At 47.0% G+C, this 27,270-nt stretch overlaps 1 protein-coding gene and 1 long non-coding RNA gene across 4 annotated transcripts in view; one reads left to right on the forward strand and one right to left on the reverse strand.

Moving 5' to 3' along the window:
• Window positions 1-7,448, forward strand: part of kiz (kizuna centrosomal protein) — a 38,030-nt gene extending 30,582 nt beyond the window's left edge. For 2 of the 3 annotated variants that reach the window (XM_061843429.1, XM_061843433.1), the window contains one exon: window positions 2,401-3,154. In XM_061843429.1, coding sequence (XP_061699413.1) covers window positions 2,401-2,504 — 104 coding nt within the window. In that variant the 3' untranslated portion in view covers window positions 2,505-3,154. Of the gene's footprint in view, window positions 1-2,400; window positions 3,155-7,356 lie in introns of those variants that run through there. The other variant, XR_009798388.1, reaches the window with a different exon arrangement.
• LOC133513084 (uncharacterized) lies at window positions 87-2,355 on the reverse strand. The gene is made up of 3 exons (XR_009798389.1): window positions 1,629-2,355; window positions 1,072-1,214; window positions 87-225 (listed from the first exon to the last, which is right to left on the reverse strand). It is a non-coding gene; the product is annotated as an uncharacterized LOC133513084 (long non-coding RNA).
• Window positions 7,449-27,270: the final 19,822 nt, after the last annotated feature.

Genomic DNA, 27,270 nt, shown 5'->3' on the forward strand with positions numbered 1-27,270 from the left:
AGTACCTTGCTTTTTGACAGCCACCTCACAGTGCAGTGCAGCGGCAGGTCACCTAGAAGCCCTTGGTCCAGCTCAGCGATGAGATTCCTGAATTGCCTGTGGTTAAGCGCATGTGTGCGGATGTAGTTGACGATTTCCATCGCAGGCTTCATGACGTTGTCTCAATTGACCCCTCCGTACAGGGCATTTAACCACGCCTCCTGAAGTGACGTCACGTCACGTGCGCTGACGTAAGACAAACAGTAAAAATGGCAAATACAATACAATACATTCTGAACTGAGACAGACTCCATGCTTCTGATTTCATTCAAATCAACGATATATTATAGATTCTAAATAAAATACATTCTTAACTGAGAGAGACGCCATGCTTCTGATTTCATTCAATCATTCACACGTAGCAATGTTATGCTAGCGGAGAACATATCATTCATTTATACAAGACGTGTATTAAAAATCAAATTTAGGGCATATCTTCGTGCAAACACAGTCTGGTTAACTTTCGGCCGCGAGCCAGCAAGAAATCGATACGTTTGTGCGGTCCGATCATCGCTAAATATCGCTCAACAAAGAATAAGTGTGTCAATCGTTCACACGTAGCGGTGTTATGCTAGCGAAGAACGTCTCATTCATTTATACGAGACGTGTATTAAAAATAAAATTTAGGGCATATCTTCGTGCAAACACAGTCTGGTTAAGCTTCTGGCCGCGAGCCAGCAAGAAATCAATACGTTTGTGCAGTCCGATCATCGCTAAATATCGCTCAACAAAGAATAAGTGTCAATCGTTCACACGTAGCAATGTTATGCTAGCGGAGAACGTCTCATTCATTTATACGAGACGTGTATTAAAAATCAAATTTAGGGCATATCTTCGTGCAAACACAGTCTGGTTAAGCTTCTGGCCGCGAGCCAGCAAGAAGTCAATACGTTTGTGCAGTCCGTTCATCGCTAAATATCGCTCAACAAAGAATAAGTGTGTCAATCGTTCACACGCAGCAGTGTTATGCTAGCGAAGAACTTTGAATTCATTTATAGGAGACATGTATTGAAAATCAAATATAGGGCATACCTTCGTGCAAACATGTGTTCCGGTTGATATTAGATGGATTTAGTTGATGATGCGGTCTTCCAAAAAGTTTGATCCATCGAAGGCATTTTTCGTACTGGGTCTTCGGTTTTGGAAAGGGTACGAATCGAACTCCACCAACTAGCCTTTCAAGATACCTGTCGTCACTATTACAAAGTCCGTGACTACACCTCTTAACCATATTTTTTGTTAAATAACCCAAATACGCGATAAAACGCTAACTAACCCTATACTGGACCATGCAATGTTGTCTGAGAAAATGGCGGGAGCAAAAACGGGCTTTGGTCTAAGCAGATCTCTGGCCTCTGATTGGTCAGTGACGCGGATTGCACAATATCCACGGAGGGGTCAAGTCAATGATTTAGACAGAGTTGCTCCCTGTGGATGATGCAGTGGAAATTCCAAAAGTCGGGAAATGTTTGATCAGCTTTGGACAGCCTTGATATTACATTCATTTGACAAAGACCGTGCAAATATTGCCTACTGAGGCTTGTCTTGTATGTCACAACTCTCATCCAATGCCACACTAAAATACTCACATGCTTGAAGGTCCTAGTGCAACTGTGATTTAACAGATGTATTAATATCCGATATTCTGCGTTCAACACCGTGGCGGGACAGTTGAACGTCTGATATGCTCCGTTTTAGTTTGTCGCCTCCAGGAGCCAAGATTTCAAAGGCGTCAATGAGGCATTTTCGTTGTATGTTCCAAGCTACCTGATATGATGCAAGCGTTACGGTCTCGGAGTGTTTCGTAAATTTTTGGAAAAACTGCACCTGCTCTTCTGCCTGGCTTTTCAAAGCGACCAACTCGTTCTTTCGAAGTTCAGTCCCTTTTGGAAATTCCTGTTCGATGTTAGGGTGGAGTGAGTTGAAGTGGCGCTGAAGATTTGAAGCTTTGAAATGCGCTAATGCTGCGTGACATATAAGGCAGATCGGCTTGCCTTTACGTTCAACAAAGAAAATATAAACTCTCCCACTCTAGCAAAAACGTCCTGTGTTCTTCTTCATATTTTCGTTTGGCTGTGATTTTTTTTTTTTTTTCCCTGCCATTTCAAGAGGTAACTTGACGGAAATTGTTTACAACACAAAGATTCTCTCGTCGCTCGTTTGACGTCACTCAAACAGGCTTACATGGTCAGTGTGCCATCTAGCTGTCGGGGGAGTGAATGACAAGCACCAGCCAAGCATTTTTGACGCATGTCATGTGAAAGCTCCTGAAGAGCCGCGGGTTGGCCAGGCCAACTTTTGAATAGTAAACATTTGGCTGTGGTGTAATATTTTTCTCTTTCTTTCTACTGTCTGGTGTAGAGCTCTGGGGGGAGTCGGATGACAGCAACTCAGAGATCGAAGCAGCCTTGCGTCCACAACCTTTCAACACAAAAGACGACGACACAGATGACTTCTACGACTGATGCCAGATAAAAGCTCTTATTCACACAGCTTGGCTAATACATGTTATTTTACACCTTGACCACTATATCAGTTGCCTGCATTGTAAACTTGGCACTGGTGTTGTAAAAACAAATTATAAAGTTGACAGCACTCATGCTGAGTAAAGTATGTGAAGAGTTGCCCAACACGCTGCAGTTAACCCTGCTTCAGTCTCTTTATGTGAACAACTCTCCCAGCTCATAATAGCAGCTCGAAATAGATTAAACTGATCTTTTAAAGTGATTTGTTTGCACTGGGCTGAACATCATGCATTTTGAATGCTGCAAGCATCTCCGAGTGCTCTGCCTCCGGCATGCTCAAGTGTAGTGATGTGAGTCACCTGGTAAATGACAAAGCACAATGGCCTCTCGGCAGGCTGGCGCACGACCTGTGAACTGTTTGAAGAGGACCATCCCTCCGCCTCGTACCCCCCACCCCCTCCAAGGTACAAAGTGTAAGCACATTCCAAGCTACCCAGTTAGCTTTAATTGAACATATGCTGTATGATTAGCATATACTGTAAACACCTGCATTTACTGTTCATGTCTCAAGTCTGCCATTTAAAATACACACATTAGTCCAGTTAAAGATGTTTTTTACAATGGATATAAACAATACAAAAGCCTTTTCATATGCTATCTTTTTGTGTCAGTTAATTTAAAAAAATTGCACCATTACTGTTACACATCCATCAATTATCTGAGCCGCTTATCACAATGATTGGGGGAGAGCTGGAGCATATCCCAGTTATCTTGGGGAGGAGGCGGGGTTCAGTCTGATCTGGTTGCCAGCCAATCACAGGGCCCACAATCAAACAACCATTCGCACTCACAATCACCTAAGGGCAATTTAGAGTCTCCAATTAATACATGTTTTTGGAATGTGAGAGGAAACCGGCGTAGCGCTGGTATTTGAACCCTGGTCCTCAGAACTGTGAGGCTGATGCTCTAACCAGTTGCTTCTCAAAGAATCATCTGAACTGTTATGGATGCAAAGTTTAAAGCCAGCATCTGAGATGTATGGGGGTGTGTTGGTGCCAATTGCAGGGGTAACTTTCATATCTCTGAAGGCACCATTAATACTGAAAGGTACATACAGGTTTTGGAGAACATATGCTGCCATCCAAGCAATGTCTTTTTCATGGATGAAAAGTACTTATTTCAGCAAGACAATGCCAAACCACATTTTGCACGTGTTGCGACAGCGTGCCTTTGTAGTCAAAGAGTGTAGGTACTCGACTGGCCTCCCTGGATTCCAAAGCTGCCTCCCATTGAAAATGTGTGGCGCATTTTAAAATGTAAAATATGACAACGGAGACCCCAGACTGTTGAACATCTGAAGCATTACTTCAAGCAAGATTGGGAAAGAATTCCACCTACAAAGCTACAACCATTTGTGTCCTCAGTTCCCAAATGTTTACTGAGTTTTTTTTTTTTTTTTTTTTTTTGGTCAAGAAAAGGCGACGTAATACTAGTAAACAGGAGTCCCACATGCCAAAAAGGCCTGAAAAGTCTCCTTCAGCTTGATGGAATCTCACCATTGGTGTCCACCAACGGTTCGGGCAAGGCTGCCTGCTGGACGTGCGCACTCACTCAGCCACCCGCTACCAACTTTGTTCACCCTTCCAGGATATGCTGGCTCAGCAACTCCATACATCATTTGACAAACATGCATGTGATAGGCTGTTCATTCACAAATAAGTTTAATAGACACACTATAGCAGGGGTGGTGAACCTATGGCTCGCGAGCCATACCTGGCTCTTTTGGTGGTTCCAAATGGCTTGCAGAGCCCTCGTAACGACATACTGGATACAGCAGGGGTGCTCAATGTGTCAATCGTGATCGGCCAATCAATCGTGAGGCAGTTTTGTTCAATCACGTGACCGGGTGCCCAAAATGTAGTCCTTTTTTTTTTTTTTAACATTTTGGTAGCACACGTAATTTTCTCTGAACAATGACCTGGTGCACGGCCACACCATTAGGCCACACACTCTTCTTCCTGGTTTACATTGCACCGCCCCCTTCCGTTCTTAAACGGGTACACTCATAATTACAAATGTTACAGCCTATCAATGTGGTTTATAATGACAGCGTGCTTGTGCGCCGCCCACCACCGGAATTTTTTTTACAGAAAGACATGCCTATGTTGGCAAGGATTGTTGGCAAGTGCACATAAGTGAAGAGAAATGAAAAAAAAAATAAACTTCCAGACCAGCTGATTGTGAAAACTTGGAACGCACGTCTTGTCACATATCACGCACTGCGGCATGTGGGTATTGCTGTACTGACAATGTTTGGTTCTACCTATGGATATGAAAAGTCTTTCTCAAATTTAAAATAACATTAAAACCAACCTACGTTCACAAATAACGGATGGAAGTGTCAAAGGCTGCATGAAGTTTAATAATGTATGAAACGGGCAACAAAGGCTTCAGCAAAGAATTCGCATTAATGGTAAGAAGTACTTTTGTCATCATTGGTTAGCAACAGCATAATGTTATTTAAATGAATTTAGAGACTTATTGAACTCTTAAAGTGTTGGTCTTCCATAAAATGCACAAATACACTTGTATTTAGTTTTAAAAATATTGTATGGTTCTTTTGGAATTACATTTTAAAATATTTGTCGTTTGTGGCACTCTCCGTCTAAAAGGTTCCCAACCCCTGTCGCGACCCATCAAAACGGAGGTAAGACCCAAATGCAGGAGTGTGGAGACGCGAAGGTAATTCGGGAAAAACGTTTATTGTTCCACGGTCGAGGATCGGGGAGGCAGCAGCGGTAGTCAGGACGTCGGGCGTAGAGAGCAGGTCAGCGGGCAGGCAGGAGTCGATACATGGGAGATCGATCAAAGCAGGCAGGAGTATTAAAGGAGTCAGGCTTACGGGGTCGGTCGGAGAACAGGCGGAGGTCGGTACACACGGGAAAATGATCAGAGATACGGGAGTGCTGGAAAGGGGCATGAACTGCAACGATCTAGGGCCGGACCAGTCGTCCCCATGGTCCTTTATACACCGGGCCCAATCAGCCAGCATGAGGCACAGGCGTGCGCCTCCCAATTAGCGCGGCCGTGCGGGAACCCGCACAGCCAGGGCTGGACCATGACAGGGCCCCCCATCTAAGGCACGGGTCCCAGACGTGCCTAAACAAGACAATCACACACAAAAATTAACAAGTCCAGCGGTGTGTGGGAGGGTATCCGGGGGAGGGCACCCCAAGCCCAGTCTGTCTGGTGACCGTCCAGGGCACCAAACGCAAGGCGTCTGGCTGGACAGGTCAGGAGGACGACCCGGACGCCAACCACCAGGATCCCCGCGGGGGTCAGCTGGTAGCGCGTTAGCCTCACAGTTCTGAGGTCCCGGGTTCAATCCCGGACCCGCCTGTGTGGAGTTTGCGTGTTCTCCCCGTGGCCCCGTGGGTTTCCTCCGGGTACGGCGGTTTCCTCCCACATTCCAAAAACATGCAACATTACTCTCCTCTCAGATGAGCGAGTTTCTTACTCTATCTCTAAGGGAGAGCCCAGACACCCTGCGGAGGAAACTTAATTCGGCCGCCTGTATCCAGGATCTTGTTCTTTCAGTCATGACCCACAGCTTGTAACCATAGGTGACTGTCGGAACGTAGATCGACCGGTAAATTGAGAGCTTTGCCTTTCGACTTAGCTCCTTCAACTCCGGTTCCATTCTTCCCTCCCTCACGAGTAACACCCCAAGATGTTTGACCTCCTCCACTTGGGGCAGTATCTCCTTCCCGACGATCTCAAACTCGGTCAAAATTTCTTGCTATTTCAATTCAGGCACTCCATTGCTCTGCTGCAGCACACACAATGAATGGATTAGTCGAAGTCACACAGCACTGTACTGAGTACAATGAGAAAAGGCCTCAAGACAGCTGTGTACCTCAAAAATAAAAACCTAAGGATGGCCATGAGGAACAGTGGCACAGCTGGAAAGTGCTGACCCCACAGTTCTGAGGACCCGGGTTCAAGCTCCGCCTTCCCTGTGTGGAGTTTGCATGTTCTCCCCGTGCCTGCATGTGTTTTCTCCGGGCAATCCGGTTTCAGCAGCAGCATTTATTGGACACTCTAAATTCCCCCTAGTTGTGATTGTGAGTGCGGCTGTTTGTCTCAATGTGCCCTGCGATTGGCTGGCAACCGGTTCAGGGTGTATCCCGCCTCCTGCCCGTTGACAGCTGGGATAGGGTCCAGCACTCCCCGCGACCCTCGTGAGGATAAGCGGCTCAGAAAATGGATGGATGGGTTAAAAATAAGCGGAGGAAGTTTTTCAAACTCCTCTGTTGTATAACAAAAGTGTTGCAGCACAAAGGAATACTGTACAGATCCACAAGGCCATGGAGCTGAACAGGTAAGGTTGAAAAAAAATGAAGGGGAAAAAAAACACCTCATAACCATCTTGTTGAGGAGATGTATATGTAGTAAAGGATTGGATAGCTTTATTTACTATGACTAAAGTTTCTTTTTTTGTTATGCATGAAAGATAAAATGTATTCAGTTTATCACTGCGTTAGAGCTGGAATCCAGTTCTGTGAAGGATTTTTATATCTGGATCAGTAGAGATTGAGGAAGTCTGATGAATGGAATCGCACTTTGTGTCATTTATTATTTAGGTCATGAGGCATGCAGTTCTCATACCGGGTGACATTTGCGTTGTTTATGTGGATTGCTGGTTTGTACCTATAGACATCAACAAATATCTTAGTGGTGTATGGTAACGAGCAGCTTTGATTGCAGGTTTACAAATGGGGGAACATCACTGCGTATTAATACAGTCAAATCAAAGGCCTGTTGTAAGTGTTCTTTTTCATTTTACATACAGTCTACGCTGAGTGTGAACCTCCAAACTTCCATCCTGAGATGTGTGAAAAGCCTGTGGCATTTCATGTCAGCTAGAACTCCATTACACTTCAGGTGACTATAAATATCAAAACAGCATATTCATTTCAGTAATGGCATCAGACAGCCCTGACCCGCCACAGAAAAAGGGTCTGCTCAATAATTCGAAGTTTGATAAAAGGCCACCTGAACATATCTGTGTTAAGGAGCATGTCAACAGATACTTGAGAGCAACACAGCGCTCATTTTGGAAATGGAGATAGATTTTATTAATGTGAAGCAATTTTTTTTTTTTTAATTTACCTCTTTGGTTCCTTAGCACACCAATAACAAGGATGATATTCTTGTTATTCTATTAGCATGAGTGAGTCTTAGCCCGTTTTATTCCAGCTAAAGCAATAAATTCTGATACCCTGATATTTGACATGCCCTGCGACTCACTGGCGACCACTTCAGGGTGCAGTCCGCCTTTTGCCGGATGTCAACTCGGGTCAACTCTAGCATGCCCGCGACCCTAACCAGGATAAGCGGTGTTGAAAATGGATGGATGGTTTTTAAGTTTGTTTGCACGGTGCCAACCAGGTGTAAAGTGTATGTCTCATAGTTCTGAGGACCCGGGTTCAATCCCGCCCCCGCCTCTGTAGAGTTTGCATGTTCTCCCCGTGCCTGTGTGGGTCTCGCATCCCAAAAACATGCAACATTACTTGGACACTTAAAATTGCCCGTAGGTGTGATTTTGAGTGCGACTGTTGTCTGTCTCTATCCATGTGCCCTGCAATTGGCTGGCAACCAGTTCAGGGTGTACTCCGTCTCCTGCCCATTCACAGCTGGGATAGGCTCCAGCACTCCCATGACCCTTGTGAGGATAAGCGGGTGAGAAAATGGATGGATATTTATCAATTGATCAGTATGCAGCTAGCATTTATTTTTTGACATGAAACTGATTCTTTGATTCTGAAATTGATTCTTCTTCATGTCCTTTTCTTCTTCCCCTCTTTTGTTATATTTTTGCATAGTGCCGCCGACTGTTCCTATTTAGATGCCACAGTTGGATAAAATTGTGCCTTTATTACATGATGACAAACTTGTGTTCCTCTCTTTTTTAAATTTTGTTCGATACTCATAAAAAAATGCTAATTTATATTTGTGTTTGAAATTGCCTTACTAGATTTTTTTTTTGTGGACAAAAAATACAATTTCTTCCTATATGCACAATGTGAATTTTAGAAAAATACAGTTATCTAAAAGAAGAGTAGTGGCTTTCTCACTTCCCCTTACTAATCATTGCCACTTCCTGGTCCTTCTCATCTTTCCTACATGGAGACACACCAAGTATTTTCCTGCCTATCTCTCTGATCACCTTGGCTTTAGTAGTCCAGTCTTCCACAAGCTCCTGATAAATAATTATCGATTTCAATATAAATGGTGCAATATCCAGTTTATATACAATATACACATAATTTATAAAGTATAAATTGGGAGACTGGTTAGTACATCTGCCTCACAATTCTGATGACCCAGATTCAAATCCAGCCTCCCCTGTATGGAGTTTTCATGTTTTTTTTCCTCGCACATCCCAAAAACATGCATGGTAGGTTCATCGAAGACAGTACATTCTCCATAGATATAAATGTCCTTGTGAATAATTGTTTATGTGAGCCCACCAATTGGCTGGCAACTACTTTAGGGTGTACCCCACCTCCTACCTGGAATTACTGTAAGTCAGTCCAGAAATTACCAAGACCATGTCTTATTTTTGCTCTTACCATGTTGCAATAACTAGGAAAAATACCTCTACACTCTACATGACAAAAGTACAATTCTCAGTTCATTGATTGTCAATTATTGTGCAAAGTCATGCCAAGCCTTTCGATCCCACGTTGAAATGTCTTTTTTAAAACTTTTGAATCTCTTTCTAAATTATATGACCCTTCGGGCACTTGAATTTTGTGATTATGCTTTATATCCATAAAACACATTACAATCAAATGAACTCCAATGCAAGAGCTGTATTAAGGGCTTTTAAAAAGATATGTATAATAGTGTTTAAGAGAGCCAAGAGCTCTGCCCAAGGTGTACTGTTCACAATGCTGGAATTATGAGACAAACCATATTTGTGGTTATTGGCTGGGCAACTTCCTATTCTATGAAAGATGATTTAAAACAGTGGATGGATGGATGTTGTCATTTCCAATCTGGGGTGGGCTGTACTAATTGCATGATACAGACTGCCAATTCTTCCCCTTGGCGGAGTTGATAATATGTTGCTTTTCCTCTTGAGTGACACTGTTAAATAAGTATTGTTCATCCATTTATCCATTTTTACTACTGTTTGTGCTGTTGAAGGTTGCCGGGAGCTGAAAACTATCCCAGCTGACTTGGACGAAAGAACTGGTAAACTGGACCCTGGACGGGTCACCACTCATTTACCGGATACATATGAGACTCACAAACATTCACACTGTTGGTGTCACACGATATGATAACCGAAGCTAATAACCTTTAAATTGTAACTTGGAGACGCGTGAAAGAACATAAGCTTATCAACAATTTGTAATATTTTAACTTCAACGTAAGTCTTATACACTTTGAGGAGAGTTACTAGTTACAGTTTTGATTCATGTGCAAATATTTGATGTTCAATGAAGTGGAGAGAGGACTCAGATGAAAGCAAATGGAAAAACTAAACACATTTTAGAACAATGCCATGGTTTCATTTCACTCTCATGTGAGATGCTTCTGTGAGCTGGACAAACCAATGTTCTCAAAAGTGTGCACCTTCCATTCTCCCTGTATATTTCTTTAATTTTCACCAAATAGTCATTTAAAACAAGGTCATTTGGATCCCTGCCTCAGAAGGCCTCAATTTAAAATGCATTCATTCCATGTGGCCTTTTCAGCAGCTTCTTGCTAAAGACACAAAAAGCTATGCCTTCAATTATGCATGTGTGGGCTTTTTCCGCTGATCGGGAATCATTATATACTTAGATTTTACTTAAACTTAAACAATCTTTTTCGCTGATGAGCACAGTTGTTATTAAAAAAAAGAAAAAAAATCTCCACTAAAGATTTGCACTTCTATCCTTGAGTGTTGAAACAAAACTAATTAAAGCTTGACTCAGTCTTTTCAGCTGTCCTTTCGCCTGTGACGAGAACTACAGCATATTTTTACTCAAAAGTAAAGGTGGCATGGAGGAGGACTGGTTAGCACATCTGCCTCACAGTTCGGAGGAACCGGGTTCAAATCTGGCCTCGCCTGTGTGTACTTTGCATATTCTCCTCTGTGCCTGCGTGGGTTTTCTTTGGGTACTCCGGTTTCCTACCAAAGACCAAAACCATGCAAGGTAGGTTAATTCAAAATAAAATTGCCCGTAAGAATAAGAGTGTGAATGGTTGTTTGTCTATATGTTCCCTGCAATTGTTTGGCGACCAGTTCGGGGTGGACCCCGCCTCACCCCCAGAGTCATATGGGATAGGCTCCAGCACCTCGGGACTATCCATCCAGCCTTTTTCCAAGTCGCTTATCCTCACAAGGGTCACGAGAGTGCTGGAGCCTAACTTGAGGTGAAAGGCAGACTATATATACCCTCAATTGGTCCCCAGCCAGTTGTAGGGACCTTAGTGAGGATAAGCAGTAAGGAACTGGATGGATGGATCAAAAGTATCGTCAAAATTTACTTGATTTTTGTATTTTTACTCCTTGCTGAATCAATGTCAAAATATTTAAATCAATAAAATAAATAGCAAAATAGCAACTCCAAAGAATCGCTATCAAACCACGTCGGAACTTAAAAAATCATATCAGATTGTGAGGTTCTTAACAATGTCCAGCTCTATTTGGAATCTACCTTTAATCAGGCTCATCTTTTAAAAATAAATAAATAAATACAAATTTGTCTCATCTAAGAAGGTGATTGCAAAACCTGTCAGAGATTGATATCGATGGCTGAACAAAAAAAGAATACCTTGTGCAATAACTTTGCCCAGAACAATGTTTATTTAATTCCTATTTGCATAATAATTTGCAACATGTTTTATGTTATATTATTCATTACACGGAGAACATCTCCTATAGTCCCACTGCATTTATCACTTGATTCAGTGAGTATCTGAAAGTGCAGCGAGTGAACAATAGGTCCAAGGGTGATTTCCATATGAATGATGTCTATGAATGAGAGTGGCTTACAGAGAACGGCTGTGTCTCCGTACTCGGGACCAGGGAGGTTGGCGCCCCTCTGCCCCTACTCTAAAACACAGGTGAGATACTGACATACAAAAGGCCAGGAGAAAATGTTTTCAGCATGGAGCCTTATTATGGAGATGCTATAGGAAGCGTCTGTGTGGACATGTACAAAATGAATGAGGTGCACTACGTGCTGACGACAAACGCATTTTGTATCAATCCTGGTTTATAAATCTTTTCATTATGCCACTATGGCATTGCTCAGCTCTTATGGTTTTTAAGCAAAATTCCCATAGGATACCGTACATTTACAGTATATACTCTAAAGATATTGCACGTAAAAATGTCACAGACTGAAATCAAAGTTCACTGCTGCTGTTACTCGTAATCTTTGGTAGTGGAGAGTCAGATTTTCCATTGATGAGCTTTGAGAAGTGGTGAGACATAGTACCACTACGCCCTCATCTGACCTTTTGAGGTGAAAATGAATTTCTAAGTAAATTTGACACTCTCCAGAAGAAAAAAAAATTAACAAGTATCTAAAATGAGGCTTCAAAATCGTAAGAAAATATAGCCTTTCTCACCGTTCTCAAATGCGGTGGCCGTGTCCAATGAATAGGTTGAAACTATTCTCGTCTCACTATGTATATCTAGAATCTTGTGCTTACACATCCCTCCATGTTTGAGCTGAAATAATACAAACTCATAAAGCCTCTGATGGCTAGAATATATCCCACCAATTGTCGCACGGCTTTCCATGCCGTGAAGAGAGCCGCTAGCTGCAAGCTAGCTCATGTTACAGTATGCGAAAATCAGACGAAACGCCCAGAGTCCTGTGAAAAGAGGTTTTTCCAGTCCTCAATGGACCTAATTTTGATTTGTGGAAACATACGAAAGTAAGTTAAACAAAGTATGTAGTTATTCTGATCACATCCAAATCATTAACACAAAAAAGGCTACATTACGGTAATTTGCATCAGCATTGTATTCTTCCTGTCCCGGTCTTTTTTTTCCATGACCATGAGGCTGAGAGGGTGTTACGGATGCCACAAGGCTAAGCTGTAATGAAAAGAGTCAAACTGAAGCTGTGGTCAGAGAGCTCCAAAACGTAGATTGCCAGATTCCTGCTTGAGACGCTTCAAATCACATTTTCATTAACCACATTTACGAGGGGGAGCCAAGAGTCCCTGTTTAGAGCTATTCCCATGGTTCTCTCGTACACTTTCACACACACACGCATCCATGCACGCACACACTCATCTTTTGATGTCCCAGTTTTCATTTGGGATAATTAATATGAAAAGATGGAAAGACATCGTGTTCTACATATTCCTTTGAGACAGACATGCAAAAGCTGTTAACGCCAAGTAGGCAAATTAGTATTCATGCCGGTTTTCCCGTTGCAAGTCATTTTTCCCTACAGGGATGTGGTTGTAGATTAGCTAGACAGGCAAGGCTCATTCCTGATTATATGAGCAGAATACCACCACAGCCAAGGGTAAAAAAAAAAAAAAAAAAAAAACAATTTTGCCAAAGTAAATCAATTCCTGTGATCTGCTAAATCCTATAGGTTACATTATATATTTTTTAACCCTACCTATGAGTGAGAAAACAGCCTGTAATGGGAGGATCATCTGCCGCCTTACCAGCTCATGTTTTCAAAATTAATTAAATGTATACGACATTATACATTATTTGTACCATGATTCACTGATAATAATTGCTTTAATGCACTTGCATTTTTGTCAATCAACCAGGCCCCATAACAACACCTATTATTGTAAATGACCAAATGGCCTTTATGCTTTTAGGTGGGTTGGAAAATAAATATGAATTGATCTGGTCATATTTTAGCCTGCACTGAACCGGATCCTGCATATAGAGACGACCCACATTTAGGGTGTTAGATTGCATAAGATTGCAGGTGAGGTGTTTCACAATAGATTATAAAGGTTCTTAGCATTTAATTGAGTTGAGAACACGGCTCAGTATTTGCTTGATGAGCTATTATTGCTTTCTTTGGTTGTTTGTTGTTTGAGAAAGTGTCCAAGTCAAGATTGACTTTTATTCATCCATGTTTAGGATCATGTCAGGTGCCGGTTCCGGACCCAGCTGTGTTCGAATTGGAAACCACCCCTTGAAAACTTCACCTGGAAATAAAAGCGCAGACAAGCATGATGGAGCACAATGGAGAGTGGCGACAGTCTCCTGTTTTTAAAACGTGAATGACAATTTTTATCCAGCAAGAGAGGTAGGGTGGCAAGAAAACAGACTGCCACAGCAAAGTGGAGACAATGACAAAATGTTTAATAATTTAGCGTACAAAGCTTGGGCAGAGCAACGGGGTGAGCTTACATATATATATATATATATATATATATATATATATATATATATATATATATATAATTTATTTATTTATTTTTGGGGGTCAATTCTCTCGCAGTACAAGAATGTGGCAAGGACAAACCAATCAAGGAGTAATGTGCGTCACTGAAATGTGTCAATTGTGGCAAAAGGTGCAACAGGAAATGCACATTAAAGCGCAAAGCAAATTTTAACCTAAACTGTTTGCCAGTCAGTCGTGTGAACGGTTAATTGAGAGCAAAATGATCACAGACATGAAAGTCAACTACGTGAACTACTGCACTACAAATCACCCAAATTAGGACTCCTAGACAGTGTAATTAGAAGTCAATCATCACTCTCGCTGTTTATTGAGTCCAGCTTCAATTTGGACACTTCTCAACAGGACCTGGGATATGAATCCTGATTTCGGCCCATTTAATTAGCCCTCTGTTCTCTTCAGTCTGTTCCCCATTCCAAGCAGCCGCACGTCAGCAGCGTTGTAGAGGATAATTCCATGTTCCATCCACACAGGATGCCACATTGACACTTTATGCCTTGTGAATGAAGCCAATCTCCTGGAGACAGTGTCACAATTTATTCATGGTATACTCTCCAACAGCCACTAGAGACGTGCCTGTACCCGCCTCCAACACATCCACATATTTTCTGCTCTGCATCTTCCCCCGCATGCACAAATAATACTAAATGATATGAGGGAGTGGTTGCGGTATATGTGGAGCGATGTGGTGATCTGCTCTATGCAGATGACAGAACCCATGTTATTGCATTTCCAGCATTTTTCTCTTTCCTTTTCGCTCTCAGGAGAAAACACAAAAATGATCGGTGCAGCTGAGTCACAGGAAGCGGGATTAATTTAATGCACTGTCGATGGTTGCGATCTGCTGATGATAGAGATGTTAACAAAAGGTGATAAAAGTATATTAGCTAAGACACAGCTGTTGGACCCCCTGTCATTAACACTGCCCGTTATCCGGGATGTGGCACGATCACTGGCTCTCACGGGGGAATATGGGGTCGGCCATTAGCATTGATTCAAGGGATCAACGTGAACCTACGAACTGCCTGCTGTGATTTGTTTATTGCTGGGGCTCTTCTTTGGAACAACATCATGTGAACTCTGAGTATGGTAATCTTTGTGTGTTTTTAAAAGACCACATCATTTTAACCATCCATCCATCCATTTTGTGTACCACTTTTCCTCACTAGGCTCAAGGACATGCTGGAGCCTATCCCAGCTATCTTTGGACGAGAGGCGAGGTACGCTCTTAAGTGGTCGGCACCCAATCGCAGGACACATACAAACAAACAACCATTCACACTCACATTCACATCTACGGGCAATTTAGAGTCTTCACTCAACCACCCATGTGTGTTTTTGGAACGCTGGACAAAACCAGAGTACCCGGAGAAAACCCACCCAGGTACGGGGAGAACATGCAAACTCCACACAGCTGATGCCAGATTTTCAACTTGTGTTGTCAGAACTGTGAGTCAGATGTGCTAACCAGACAGCCACAAGTGTTGGAACAGACATGAGTAAATCAACTTAAAATTAATAACACTTAATATTTGGTGCCATAACCCATATAGTTTATTAAAAAAAAATCGAATCAATATCTAATCTAATCGGGAGAAACGCCATCATGCAAAAAGATGACCCCAAATACACCGCCAGCACAACAAAGGACTTAATCCGGGAGAAAAGTGGATGGTTTTAGACTGGTCAATCACCAGACTTTAAACCAATAGAGCATGCATTTAATCTCCTGAAAGGACTCAACGGCAAAAGAGCCAGAAACAAATAAAAAGTGAAAGAGGTGCAGTACAGGCCTGGAAAATTATTTCAAATGATGACTGCAACAGTCTGATGAATTCATGGGTCTCAGAATTGATGCAGTTATTGAAAGTAAGGGTTATGCCACCAAAATTAAATGTTATTTACTTTAAAGTACTAATCCAGAGGAAATGTATTTTATCTGTCTATCACAGAAATGTAGCTAAAATTTCATTGAAAAAACATTTTAAAAATTCTCAACACAACAAAAATGAAATAAATTAGCGTCAAAGTCAGTCTCAAGATTTTGTTCGAAATGTCACTTAGATTCGGCAAGTTCCGGTATTCTCCGGAATGGGACGTCAAGTCACGACAACATTTAGCCAGAGTGAAAAATCTAGCAATGATGATGAGGAAGTGTGTTCCATATGGCTGTTCTGCGTCAATCGTTGACGAGATCAACTCACATGAATGGCCGAAAGATGAACAGATAGGCAGGCTATGGACCAGGTTTGTGAAGACAAAGCGGGCGCATTGCACATAGAAATCAAAGTGAACAGTAATATGTTCCGAGCATTTCACAGAGGACTGCTTTGAAAACCCGGTACAGCGTTCACTTGGCTTCGGTAGCAAGTAAGTCCTTACGTGTTCAATTGTTTAGTACTGACAAGTATCTACCTCGTTTTAAATGTAAGTATAGTACCGATACAGATATATATGTCAGCTAATATCCGTATCCATGTGGTATTTAGGAGGTGACAACATTTGGACACTGTATAAAGTTAGTGTACTGTTGACGCTGAGCTCTTGCTGAAATTCGACTACGGTGGTGTGTGCTCTCAAGTTTTAGATGTATTATTTAAAATATGGGCTAAATCTTTAAATGCAGAACGATACCAAAGGTTTCGATTTTTGTTTTATGTCGATTCAGTCGCTAGTACAACAACAACAACAACAAACGACTCACTGTTGTGTGCAAGCAGCATCAGACGTCTAAACGTGTTTGAATTAGATTATTTCATCAAGAAGGTGTACATAGATTTCTTGAGGCACCTACCAGTCTGTGTTTTGGATGTGAAGTTCCACATAAACTTCGTCAGGTCTCGCCAAATCCCGTCCTCGTGTTGCATTCGACGCTCAGACCGTCACACCGGTTCAAACATATATGGTTGAATTACACCTGCATGGGATGTTTTTCGTACATGGGAAGAATAAGAAAATTCCTCCTCTTCAGTTCCTATCTCTTCCACAGAGCATTCGGTAGATTATTGGTTGTTTGTCACTATGCCGAATAGGGGCATAGACCTCTCCTAGGTGTTATGGGTTGGGTCCCTTCTCTATGTTCTAGTTATGTAGCTGCGCCAGTCTATGTGAGCCGCTCACTGTGTTCCATGTTCTCGGAGTTCAATAAACACTCATTGCCTCGGAAACTGAAACTGATGTCTTATGCACGCACAAGAAGCCAGTAGCATTTACACATTCCATAAAAACTTCTTCATCACTGCTGTTTATCTTCTCTAGATCCCACTCGTGTGTATGATTGTCTGTGTAGGAAGCTATTTCTGTACTGGGAGTCTTTGCATGACGTCACACAGAAGCAGCTTCAACAAAGCCTCTGTTTGAAACAGACATGGGAGGCGTTTGGATTACAAAGAAAATGTGCACATTGGCGCTAATTTATTTCATTTCCGTTGTGGTGAGAATTTTGAAAATATTTTTAAATGAAATTTTAGCTATATTTAGATGATAGACAAAATGCATTTCCTTTGGATTAGTACTTTGAGCTTGAAAAGTGGATTGGTGGTGCAATTATGAACTTTTGTCTAATACTCATCTTTTGATCCGAAACCCCACAAATGTCTTCAGTGTACAAAAAAAAGAATTGACCTTGGATTTCCAATACTTTTGGAGGATACAGTATATGATAATGGACACAGAATAGTAATAATTTGGAGGTGTGACCAAGAGAGAAGTATGGCTGTTGATATCATGAACAAGGTACATATCCAGAATTTCTCGGCAGTTTTGTGCACACAGATTTTCTCTACAAGCAAGGAGGGTAGCAGGTGGTTTGCCAGTCTTTTGACACTCAGTATTTAGGACAGGAAAATCTTGACAGGAACGGTGACAGAAAAAAGTAAGTCAAAGGTCCATTGCCTTTTATCGGTTCTCTCTTCCATCTGATTACCAAGGTTCAGACCATTACATTTGGCAAAAATCTCCCTCTGAGCACCAACATCGCCATGCGCTTGAGAGATGATGAATCATCAGTCCTTTCAAAGTGGTGCCTGTTCATGAGACCAAGGGACAATGGCGCGGTTGTGTTGATTTGTTCAAACAATTGGCGGATTAAAATCTGACCGATTGGTTATCACGTCTGCCTCACAGTTCTGAGGAGCCAGATTCAAATCCAGCCTCGCCTGTGTGGAGTTTGCGTGTTCTCCTCGTGCCTGCGTGTGGTTTTGTCTGGTTAGTCTGGTTTCCTCATCAGAATCTCAGGTGACTATCTACTTGCTGAGCTCGCCTCGACTTGCCTTGGTAGTATTACAGTAAACGGTGAAAAACGCTGCAATGAACGTATCACTTGGAACTGTCATGATCCTGGATTCCAGCCAGGGCTGGGCGTGGCCGTCTAATCGGAAGGGTCACACCTGCGCCTCATGACCTCCGATTAGACCCAGTACATATAGGACCCGGGGGACGACAGAGACTCTGCTAGATCGTTGCCTCTCATGCCTCGTTCCCGCACTACCGTACTCCTGACGTCTACCTCCCGTGTACCGACCAACGCCTGTCTCCCGACCTACCCCGTAAGCCTGCCGTTACTGATCTTGCTGCTTGTTTGGACTGACTCCCTGGTAACCGACATTGGAACGAATAAAGGCTTATTCCGCACTGCTTACCTCTCACCTGAGTCGTGCATTTGGGTCCACCCCCGAGTCTCGTCCGTGACAGAACGATCTAGCCAAGAACATGGACCCAGCCGACTCTGAAGCCATTCGCCGTGTGCTGCAAGTGCAGGGCAAACGCCTGGGTGAGCAAGAGGCTGCTCTCCAGGGTATGACTCACCAGATCCAGGAGCTCTGCACCCAGCTGCAACCGTGGCTAGCCTCCCAAGCTAGCGCGGCCGCTCCTGTGCCTCCCCGTGCCACCATCACTCCGCTCTCTCGACCAGAGTGGTTCTCAGGCGACTCCGGTAACGTCAAGCCCTTCCTGGCGCAGTGCGATCTCCACTTTGAGCTGCAAGCTTCCGCTTTTCCCACGGACCGCTCCCGGATCGCCTTCGTCATTTCCCACATGACAGGGAGGGCGGAGGCATGGGCCACCGCCGAGTGGAGCCGTAACTCGGAGACCTGCCGCTCATGGGCGAGCTTCGTCTGCGCGCTCACCCAGGTGTTCCAGTATGCGGCTCCGGAACGCCAGGCGGCGTCGTCACTCATGACAATTCGCCAGGGGCGTCGCCGCGTGTCCGACTACGCCATTGAGTTCCGGATTCGGGCTGCCGAGAGCCGCTGGAATGAGGAAGCCCTCCATGACGCGTTTTACGAGAGACTGTCCCCACAGATCCGTGGACACCTCGTGGCCATGGATCTTCCGCCTTCGCTTAACTCCCTCATCGCATTGGCCCTCAAGGTGGACCAGCGCCTCACCGTGCAGAGACAGATGGAGGGCCTGAGGGAGGAGGAGAGGGAGAGTCGCAGTCCGGTTGTTTCCGCTTCCCGGTCACCCGTGTTGTCAGCTTCACCGGAAGCCATGCAAGTGGAGGGGCTTGGCAGCTCAGCGGAGGAGCGCTTACGTCGGCGACGAGAGGGACGCTGTTTTTACTGCGGGCGTTTGGGACACTTGATCGCCCGTTGCCCGACTCGACCAGGGCATTCTGACATCAGGATAGCTACTCCGGTGAGTGTGCGGTACACCGCGACGGGGACAGGGAGGTCCCTTCTTCACCTCACCTTGGGAACGGACTCCCGTTCATGCTCTGTGACGGCTTTCATAGATTCTGGGTCGGAAGCAAACCTGATAAATCCCCGCGTGGTCGAGGAGCTGGGGGCGGCAACCTTCCCCACGCAACGGTTTCGTCACGCCTATGCCGCCAACGGCAAGTTCCTTTGTCGGGTTACACATCGTACTCAGACGCTACGTATAAGCTTTCCGGACGCTCACTCAGAGCGAATTAGCTTTCATGTCTTCGACGCACGTAGTAGCGACATCATCTTGGGCAGTCCGTGGCTCAAAGAACATAATCCGCACATAGATTGGACCACGGGTCAGATCAAGACTTGGGGTGAGGACTGTCTCAGTCGTTGTTTCGCTGTCCGGAGAGACAGGGGTATTCAAGTCGCGCCGGTTCGGCTAACAGAACCTGGTACCGGCCTGGACCTGACCGCAGTGCCCTCCTGCTATCATGACCTACGGGAGGTCTTCTCTGAATCTAAGGCAAAGTCTCTACCGCCACTTCGGTCATACGACTGCGCGATTGAACTCCTGCCAGGCACCTTTCCTACCAGAGGGAAACTGTTCTCTTTAACAGGACCAGAGCATCAAGCCATGAGGGACTACATCGAGGACTCGCTGGCAGCCGGACTCATTCGCCCCTCATCTTCACCAGCCGGTGCGTGGTTTTTTTTTTTGTCAAGAAGAAGGACTCCACGCTGCGACCCTGCATCGACTACCGAGGACTGAACGACATCACAGTCAAGAACAGGTACCCTTTGCCGCTTATCTCTACAGCATTCGAACTCCTCCAGGGAGCCCGGATCTTCACCAAGCTCGACTTGCGCAGCGCTTACCATCTGGTGCGGATTCGGGAAGGGGATGAGTGGAAGACGGCGTTCAACACCCCCACAGGGCACTATGAGTATCTTGTGATGCCCTTTGGACTGACAAACGCTCCGGCCGTCTTTCAGAACTTCATTAACGACGTGCTCCGGGAGTTCCTGAACAGATCTGTCTTTGTTTACCTGGATGACATTCTCATCTTTTCAGCAGACCTAGCCTCTCACATTCAACAAGTCCGAGAGGTGCTCCGGCATCTGCAGCAGCACCAATTATACGTGAATATGGATAAGTGTGAGTTCCATCGGGCATCCGTGTCCTTCCTGGGCTTCGTCCTGGCTGAGGGAGAGATACGGATGGATCCCGGGAAGGTCGACGCGGTGCTGCTGTGGCCTACCCCCACCAACAGGAGGGACGTGCAGAGGTTCCTGGGATTTGCCAATTTCTATAGGAAATTCATAAGGAACTTCAGTTCCGTGGCCGCTCCTCTGCATTCGCTCACTTTGCCAAATACCACCTTCGACTGGTCCGGGACCTGCCAGGAGGCCTTCGGCAGGCTCAAGGCAAGTTTCACTACTGCGCCCGTTCTCATTATTCCGGATCCCGATAACCAGTTTGTGGTGGAGGTGGATGCATTGAATTCAGGAATCGGAGCAGTCTTGTCGCAGAGGAGTCCCAGGGATGGAAGGATTCACCCGTGCGCGTTCCTGTCTAGAAAGTTGACCCCGGCAGAGAGGAACTACGACGTGGGAGATAAGGAACTGCTGGCGGTCAAGAGCGCGTTGGAGGAGTGACGGCACTGGCTGGAGGGCTCGCAAGTACCGTTCGTTGTCTTCACGGACCATAAGAACCTTGAATACCTGAAGTCCGCGAAGAGGTTGAACGCCCGTCAGGCCAGGTGGGCTCTATTTTTCACCCGCTTCCACTTTAAGGTGTTTTACCGCCCAGGCTCCAAAAACGGCAAGCCGGATGCACTCTCGCGGATCCATGAGGGAGGGCGCACTGATTCAGAAGCCGCTAATATCCTGCCAGCGGGGTGCTTCGTGTCCGGGTTCACCTGGTCGATCGAGTCGCGGGTGAAGGAGGCCCTGGAAGAGACACCGCCACCCGCGGATTGTCCGTCGGGCCGTCTTTTCGTCACCCCATCTCTGCGGGGAGACGTCACCAACTGGGCCCATACCAACAAGACGGTCTGCCACCCGGGTATGGCGAAGACACGGTCAGTGGTCGAACAAAGGTTCTGGTGGCCTAACCTCAGCAAGGATGTAAGGGAGTTCGTCAACGCCTGCCCGGTGTGTGCTGCCAATAAAACTTTCCGCCTACAGCCCGTTGGTGAGTTGCGACCCCTGTCCATCCCCTTTCGTCAGTGGTCACACATCGCGATGGACTTCGTTACTGGCCTGCCGCCTTCACAAGGGAACACAGTGGTGCTGTCCATAGTGGACCGTTTCTCCAAGATGGTCCACTTCGTGCCGCTCCCGAAGATCCTGTCGGCCAAGCAGACAGCCCAGTTGGTATTAGACGAGGTCGTCCGTTACCACGGTCTACCCCAGGACATCGTTTCGGACAGGGGTCCGCAATTCAGCGCCCGTTTCTGGAAGGAGTTCTGCAACCTCATCGGCGCTTCAGCAAGTCGGACATCGGGTCATCACCCAGAGTCTAATGGCCAGACTGAGAGGATTAACCAGGAATTAGAGACCGGTCTTCGATGTCTGGTATCCAGGGACCAAAGCACGTGGAGCCAGCACATCAAGTGGGTGGAGTATGCCCACAATTCCCTACCCTCCGCTTCAACAGGTATGGCTCCACTCCATGTCGTGCATGGGTATCCTCCGTCCCTGTTTCCTCCACTGGTCACAGAATCCACAGTTCCGTCGGCCCTGGCCGTGGTGCGACGCTGCAAACGGACCTGGGAGGCCGCTCGGAGGACACTGCTGCGCATGAGCAGCGCCTACAAGGCCACAAGAGGAGGGCCGCACCAGAGCTCAGAGTGGGACAGCGAGTGTGGCTCTCCACCAAAGATCTCCCGCCGCAGACGGAATCCCGCAAACTTGCTCCCAGGTTCGTTGGCCCGTTCCCTGTTTCCAAGGTTATTAACCTGGTCGCCATCTCGTTGAAACTGCCCAGGTCGATGAGGGTGCACCCTACGTTCCACGTCAGCAGACTTCGCCCGAATCGCACGTCGTCGCTGGCTCCTCCGCTCAAGTACCCCCCGCCCCCCCGCATGGTCGACGGTGGGTTGGTGTACACCGTGCGCCGGTTGCTGTCTTCCCGCCGCAGAGGGAGGGGGGTCCAGTACCTGGTGGACTGGGAGGGATATGGCCCGGAGGAGCGCTCTTGGATCCCCTCCCGCTTCGTCGTGGACCGCTCCCTCATCAGGGACTTTCACGCGGCTCACCCTGATGCGCCTGGGCCGTCCAGAGCCGGCCGTTGAGGGGGGGGGGGGTACTGTCATGATCCTGGATTCCAGCCAGGGCTGGGCGTGGCCGTCTAATCGGAAGGGTCACACCTGTACATTGTTAAAAAATGGTTTTCTTGTTTCTGACTGTTACTAATTAACACATCAAATTGTTAACAAGTTATTTATCTTGAAGTAAAAAAAGAACACATCATTGTATATGCTTTTAGTTTGCATTGATGGGTGGCGTCTACCCGATGGAAATAAGGATTATGCAGTCACTGTGATTTGACGGGGGCATATGCGCCCCCGCGCCATCGCACTCACAAATCTGCACAGTAAAGCACGAAAAATCACACGTGTAAAATTTGTTACGAGCAGAAATATATAGGTATTGAAAGACCCCACTTATTTTGTGTAGTCTTGACCAATGTTCCTATTAAGATGCGTCACAGCGCACATGAAAACCGATCCAGCGCATTGAACAGTTTGACGTTTTTTTTTTTTTTAACACGGAAGCACACAGTCTTTGCTCAGCCTACTTCTACTTCCTTATTTACCTGACACCCCCCCCCCCCCACACACACACACACACGCTCTTAAAGGTGGTACACTCATAATTACAAACACAACACTCACCTGCAACTTTATATCTGCGGGCATGATTGGTGGACCGCACCCATACCTTTATATCTGTGGGCATGACTGACCACAACTGTACATTTTTCAAATGTGAGTGACTGAGTATGGATTATGGAGTATGGAAGTTTGAATGTCTGTTGTAGTTGGAGTTTGTCCTTTTTTGTTGGCTTGTCAAATTGTTGCTCAGCAAACTTTAAACAAGGTTTGATATGCTTTTGCTTTCAGTGATGGAGTCTTGCATGGTGAGTCTGCATACAGGCCATGGTGGTTGAGTATATTACTCTTATTTCCAGGTCTTTTTTGAAGCTCTCCAGAAATGGTCCTTGGCTCTTGGACAACTCTTCTGATTATTATTACACTCCTCTGTCAGAAATCCTGTGAGGAGCACCTGCTTGAGGCAAATCTACTGTATATTGTTTTGATTGACTTTCCACTTACGTACTATGGTCCCGACCATGCTCACTGGAACATTCAGATGTTTAGATATCCAACTGTAACCAATGTCATTATGTTATGCAACAATTAGTTTGTCATGGTCTTGAGACAGCTCTCTGTTTTTACCCATCATGAGTTGTGTCTTGACTCACACCTTGGCAATGAAACCCATTTGTAGGCAATCAATTAGGACTGAATTACCACCATTTGCACAGACAAGGGGCTGGATTCCTGCTTGATCATTGATAGATTGCAGGCGATGTCTTGGCTTTCCATGCCTTTTTGCAGCTCCCTTCATGTGTGTCATGATCATGCCGCTCGCGGGTGTCTGCCCAGGTGCGCTGATTGGAAGGTGCACACCTGCGCCTCATGCAGCCTGATTATGCTGTGTATTTATATGACCGCGATGACAACTGGCCGACAACAGTTCGTTGATCTTCATGTCCCGTTCGTGTGCTCCGGTATCCCTGATCGAACCTGTTTGTACCGACCTTCGCATGTTCTCCGACCAACCTTGTAAGCCTGACTCCTTTGATACTTCTGCCTGCGTTGATTGTTCCCCTGTGTACCGACTCCTGCCTGTCCGCTCATCTGCTCTCTTCGCCCGACGTCACAACTACCGCTGCTGCACCGGACTGCCTGCTCGATCCCCTACCTCTGCATATAATAAACGTGTCTCCTTGAACTACCTTGCATCTTCCGAGTCCTGCATTTGGGTCCTACTCTCGTTCTGATGGGACATGACAGAACGAACTGGCCAACACAGGACCCAGCAGGAAAGACCCGGCGTTGCCGGGACCGACGCAAGGTAGACCTTCTGCCGGAGGACCAAGCCTGTCCGATCCGGGTAGGCTCCCTGATGCCCTCTGCTTCCGTGTCTTACGCTCCGCCAGCGAGGTATGAATACGTCCCGAACACGACCCGTCCGGCTCCTCATAGTCTTCTGGACTCTGACTTTTCGGAATATGAGGAGGACCGTGATTTGTATGACCGGCTGCCGGAGTACGACTCCGATTATTCTGATTATGAATCTGCTTGTCCGATCTTTCATCCCAGTCAGTTTGTTTCACCTCCCCGCGTTTCCAGCACCCGAGCGTCTTCGCCCGGTAGGTTTAAGTACACCAATCCGTATGAGGGAACCCGCTTGGCCATCTACCCGGGACCTCCGCGTGGCGGCCAGAGGAGACGCCCCGCCCGGGCGCTCCCCGGTGCCTCCCGCTGCGCGGCAACTAAGACATCGTCCTCCCACTCCTCGCCGGCAACGGCGAAACCGGCAGACCCGCCGCTGGTGGCGAAGCTTCCAGCCCAGAGGGAGGAGGAGCCGCCAAATCACGAGGCGTTCTGCCACAAAAGGCGGGCGGAGATAGAGCGGCAGAGCGCCGAATTGGCGGCTCTCACGTCCCAGGTCCGGCATGGATTGGCGAACCAGCCGAGCTATGCTGACGTCACAACGGCGACGGACTCGCTGCTGACGCAGGTTCACGTGGCAGTTGGAACTGACCCGCTCCCGAGACACGCCCACATGTCAGTTTCGACTGACTCTCTGCCTACTCTTGTTCACGTTGACGTGGAAACAGACCCGCCCCCTCGCCAAGCGCACGCCGCAGTGGGAACGGACTCCCCACTTCGTCAAGTGCACGTAGCTGTGGAAACTGACCCGCCTCCTCGCCATTCCCACGTCGAGGTTTTGGCTGTTTCGAGCAGAGTTCACGCGGCAGTTGGAACTGACCCGCTCCCGAGACACACCCACATGTCAGTTTCGACTGACTCTCTGCCGACTCTCGTTCACGTTGCCTTGGAAACGGATTTGCCACCGCGACACGCCCACGTTGCTGTTTCAACGGATGCTGCAAGCTCACGTGGGAGTGGGGACCGACCCGATGCCGCCTCACGTTGCTGTCCAGGAGGTGGCGACGTCTCCACAGCCGCTTCACGTCCGTGCTCTGGCGTACCAGTGGCGACCGGCCCGCGGTCGCTCCCCGTTCCTGCTCTGTCAGCGACCGGCCCGCGGTCGCTCCCCGTTCCTGCTCTGTCGGCGACGGGCACGCCCATACGTTCCCGTCCAGGAGGTGGCGACGGTGACACTGACGCTGCCTTCTCACATTCCTGTCCAGTAGGTGGCGACAGTTCCCTAGCCGCCTCACGCTCCCGTCCAGGAAAAGGTGGAGTTGGTGATGCTGCCTCCGCCTTCTCACGTTCCTGTCCAGGAGGAGGTGGTACTGGCGCCGCCTTCTCACGTTGCTGTCCAGGAGGTGGCGATGGTGTCGCCGCTGTCTCACGTTGCTGTCCAGGAGGTGGCGATGGTGTCGCCGCCGTCTCACGTTGCTGTCCAGGAGGTGGCGATGGTGTCGCCGCCGTCTCACGTTGCTGTCCAGGAGGTGGCGATGGTGTCGCCGCCGTCTCACGTTGCTGTCCAGGAGGTGGCGATGGTGTCGCCGCCGTCTCACGTTGCTGTCCAGGAGATGGCGATGGTGTCGCCGCCGTCTCACGTTGCTGTCCAGGAGGTGGCGAAGGTGTCGCCGCCCTGTCACGTTGAGGTCCAGGAGGAGCTGGGGAGTTCTGTGGAGCCACCTGGAGCTGGAGAGACTTCAGGATGGGGGCGGTCATGGCTCTGGTCCTTCTCTCCATCATCCTATTCGCTCCAGATGGCTCCCAGCCGCTTCATGACCTGGCCTCGTTGGTGACCAATCCACGGCTGCCTACTGACCAAGCCTCGGTGGCGACCAATCCCTGGTCGTCTTGCAACCACGGCGTGGGAGGTTCTCGTCCAGCGCAGTGGCCTGCCTCGTTCTGGTTCCTGCTTCGCCGTTTGGTTCCTCACAGAGGTCATCCGCCCGAATCGCCCCTTGGGGACCCTGGTGCTTGGCGTCCGGGTCGTCCTTCTGACCTGTCCACCCGGATGCCTTGTGTTTGGTGGGTTCGGGGGGTGGGCGTGCCCTCCTCCGGACACCCCTTCCGACCACCCCTGCCTGTGTTAATTATTGTCTGTTTTTTCATTTAGGCACCTCTGGGAGCCGTGCCTTTGAGGGGGGGGGGGTACTGTCATGATCCTGCCGCTCCAGCACGAGCTGTGCGGGTGTCCGCGCAGGTGCGCTGATTGGAAGGTGCACACCTGCGCCTCATGCAGCCTGATTATGCTGTGGATTTATATGACCGCGATGACAACTGGCCGGCGCCAGTTCGTTGAGCTTCATGTCCCGTTCGTGTGCTTCGGTATCCCTGATTGAACCTGTGTGTACCGACCTTCGTCCGTTCTCCGACCAACCTTGTAAGCCTGACTCCTTTGACACTACTGCCTGCGTTGATTGTTCCCCTGTGT

This window comes from Syngnathoides biaculeatus, chromosome 15, assembly GCF_019802595.1.
Source record: "Syngnathoides biaculeatus isolate LvHL_M chromosome 15, ASM1980259v1, whole genome shotgun sequence".
Lineage (NCBI taxonomy): Eukaryota > Metazoa > Chordata > Actinopteri > Syngnathiformes > Syngnathidae > Syngnathoides > Syngnathoides biaculeatus.